The following is a 3,618-nucleotide window of genomic DNA, read 5'->3' as shown; positions in this document are numbered from 1 at the left end:
AATCACATTATGTAGGTCTGCAGTCAAACTTTTAAAGTGTATGAGGACTCAAATTCTCAAAAAAAGTCTCTCTCACAAAGTCTCTCAAGACTTCAAGTACTTAGCAGACCTCTTTTGAACTTCCCTCAATCCACTCAAAGGATGCGAGATGTTCACATCAGATATGTCCTATATGTTTCAGCTGCTCTGCGATGATGTCACCGGTCTGAAGTTCAACCCCGTCCTCTACCCTAGGGTGAGCATTTCTGTGTTTCTCACTCCATCTGTGACTTACCTACTCCAGGCATCAGGGTGAAATTAGGGCTGGGCTTTGCTCCGTTTCACCCTAGTACCCAAGTCATCTGAATTAATATGTTCCCATGCTCCGGGGGAGTCACAAATCCATCTGCTTTACACTGCCTGGCATGCCTGAGCCACATAGTGTGTTTGAGAGGAGCCTTGACCATCTCAAGGCTTTGCATGGTCTGTCAGGCATGGCAAACACAAACGCCTGAATTATGGAAAGGCACTGACACACATATTTACCCCTGCGGGCGCTTTCGCTCACTTTCTGTTTTCTCTCCCCCAAGGCCTCACAAATGATCGTCAGTTTTGATGAGCACGAAGTGAACAACACTTTCAAGTTTGGAGTCATCTATCAGAAGTTTGGTCAGGTGAGAGTCAGTCTTGAGCTGTTGTCCTCATTGTACATACTTTCACTGAAGTACTCTCTCTTTTTCCCACTGGGATTGTCTCTTCACATCAGACGACAGAGGAAAGGCTGTTCGGGAACAATGAGGAGACGCCAGCCTTTATTGAATTCCTCAGTGTTTTAGGAGACAATATTGAACTGCAGGATTTTAAAGGGTGAGAGATGGAGATTAAGCTTTGAAAACTGCTGCCAAGGTTCACCTGCGCACTCATAAAAGGCTTGTTTTAATATTAAACAATATTCAAAGAGTGCATTTGTGAATAATTTATTTCATTTACTCATTGTGTGATTTTGACTGGAAGTCTGCTCACGGTAATCAGATTGATCTGCCTAAGCAGCACTTCTGCAGAGCTAATTTGACTGGTGTGTGTGATATTGTGCTGCTCAGGTTCAGAGGCGGTCTGGATGTGTCTCATGGGCAGACTGGATCTGAGTCTGTCTATACCACGTTCCGTCAGAGAGAAATCATGTTTCACGTTTCCACAAAACTCCCCTTTACAGAAGGAGACATTCAGCAGGTGTGTTTCCTTTTTTAATGTTTAATAATTAAAATTATTTTTTAAATATTATTTAACTTAAACTTTTTAAATCAAATTAATATCTATTATTTAAATATTTTGTAGTTATTTATTATTTATTGTAATTTTTTTTTGTCAAGGATTTTATACACTCTTTGTATTCATATTTCACTCTAAAATCAACAAGAAAAAAATATTGTCTTCACAGTTAAGCACATGTTCCTTCCAAATCTAAATTGCTGTAATGGACAAAAAAAATCCTGACTGCAATTCTAAACACATTTTTTATTAATCAATTCTTTGATAAATTTTTATTAATCAAAGAATGAATTAAGATACTACCATTATTTATTTGTTTATTTATTTGTTTGTTTGTTTATTTGTGTTAACCCTAACCCAACGGTAAAGAGATGAATAATGAAAATTGTGGAGATGAAATGAAAAATAGGGAGAAATGTACAAAATCTAAATTGCTGTAATAGACATAAAATATATATCAAATTTTCCTGACTGCAATTCTAAACACAGTGTTTTTTATTTATCCATTTTTTGATACATTTTTATTAATCAAAGAATTAAGTAAGATACTACCATGATTTATTTATTTATTTATTTATATTTTGTGTTAACCCTAACCCTTTTATGGAGATAAAATGAAAATTAGGGAGAAATGTACTTAATGAAATTCACATTGCAAACAAATAAATTAATTCATAATTCATTAATTTCAAATTGAAAAATTAAAATAAAATAAAATAAACTATATTTAAATATAATCCCTGTATGTTTATCTTGACTATAAATTGTGTTGGCAAATCCATTACATTTAAAATATTTATAAATATTTTCCGCTTGTGTCATATTCTCTCAGCTCCAGAGGAAGAGACATATTGGCAATGACATTGTCGCAGCCGTCTTCCAGGAAGAGCCCACACCATTCGTTCCTGATATGATCGCATCCAACTTCCTTCATGCCTACGTGTTAGTGCAGGCAGAAAACCCCTGCACTGATCACACCACGTACAAGGTTTGTCAAACACCTCACTGAGTTACTCCAGAGACCCATCAATCCCATCAATCCCACTGATCTGTGGTATCGATCGGTGTTCACAGGTGTCCGTCACAGCCAGAGAAGATGTCCCTCCGTTCGGCCCCCCTCTTCCAAACCCTGCGGTCTTTAAGAAGGTAATATAGAAGATCGCTTCTGTTAAATGTCGAAGGAGATGATGATTTGTATCATAAGATGATGGAGATCAACTTTTTCCCAGGGTCCCGAGTTCCGGGAATTTCTCCTGACAAAATTGATCAACGCAGAAAATGCATGCTGCAAGTCAGACAAGTTCGCCAAGCTAGAGGTGAGAAAAAAATCCAGAGATCCATGATTCACTATAAACAATTAATTTGGAGGAATAATCCCCCAAAATATTAATATTCTATCATTATTTACTAATGTGTTTTCATTTTGGGGTGAACCATTGCTTTAATTAGCCTATCTGCATCATCATCTGTCGTTCTGTGTGTGTGTGTGTGTGTGACAGGAGAGGACACGGGCAGCACTGTTAGATAACCTTCACGATGAACTGCACAGACAGACACAGGCCACAGTAGGACTGGGATCAACTACAGATGAAGAAAAGCTAGAAAATGGAGGTCATGGAGGGCTGCTGGAGTCTTTTAAGGTGAGATGTCCTGTCCTTGACCACTTAAAAACCCAGAGAACTAAAGATTTTACTGAATGATGTTGCTCTCTGCATTTCTTCTATTCAGTGAAGTATTCTCAATTCCCTCTCAAATATAAACATATTCTACAATATGTACTACCAATTAACATTTTGGGGTCAGTATGTTTTTTAAAGGAATTCATACTTTTATTCAGCAAGGATGCATCAACTTGATAAAGTGTCAGCAAAGACAAATAATATTACAAAAGCTTTCAATTTCAAATAAATGCTGTTCTTTTGTATTCCTCAAAGAATCCTGAAAAAATGTATCACCAAAATATTAAGCAGCATAACTGTTTTCAACACTGGTAATAATAAGAAATGTTTCTTGAGCAGCAAATCAGCATATTAGAAGACTGAAGACTAATTCAGCTTTGCCATCACAGGAATAAAATACATTTAAAAATATTTTAAAAAAGAACGCAGTTATTTTAAATTGTAATAATATTTCACAAAATTACTAATTTTACAGGTTTTCAAATAAATGCAGCCTTGTTGAGCATAAGTGACTTAAACCCAAAACTTTTCCTGTTTACTTGTTTGTCTGTCTGTGTGCATATGATTCTGTTTGTCTGAATATGCTCTGGACTAAGTTCTAAGAAGGCCTGTGTGTGTATTAGTGACCATATGCATGGTTTTGCTGTGTGTGGGTGTTTTCAGGCAGGGTGGAGGTGTGTGTGGGGTGGTT

General features: G+C 36.7%; 1 protein-coding gene across 9 annotated transcripts in view; it reads left to right on the top strand.

The window, feature by feature from the left end:
• The window catches only part of LOC107666198 (rap1 GTPase-activating protein 2-like), a 45,214-nt gene that overhangs the window by 33,610 nt on the left and 7,986 nt on the right, over positions 1–3,618 (top strand). For all 9 annotated transcript variants that reach the window (XM_016457399.1, XM_016457398.1, XM_016457397.1 and 6 more), the window contains 8 exons: positions 182–235; positions 570–653; positions 746–846; positions 1,080–1,209; positions 2,081–2,236; positions 2,323–2,394; positions 2,478–2,564; positions 2,748–2,888. In XM_016457399.1, the coding sequence (XP_016312885.1) occupies positions 182–235; positions 570–653; positions 746–846; positions 1,080–1,209; positions 2,081–2,236; positions 2,323–2,394; positions 2,478–2,564; positions 2,748–2,888 (825 nt within the window). The remainder of the gene's footprint in view (positions 1–181; positions 236–569; positions 654–745; positions 847–1,079; positions 1,210–2,080; positions 2,237–2,322; positions 2,395–2,477; positions 2,565–2,747; positions 2,889–3,618) is intronic.

This window comes from Sinocyclocheilus anshuiensis, unplaced genomic scaffold, assembly GCF_001515605.1.
Source record: "Sinocyclocheilus anshuiensis isolate Anshui unplaced genomic scaffold, SAMN03320099.WGS_v1.1 scaffold984, whole genome shotgun sequence".
NCBI lineage: Eukaryota > Metazoa > Chordata > Actinopteri > Cypriniformes > Cyprinidae > Sinocyclocheilus > Sinocyclocheilus anshuiensis.
This window is presented reverse-complemented; position numbering and strand designations above follow the sequence as displayed.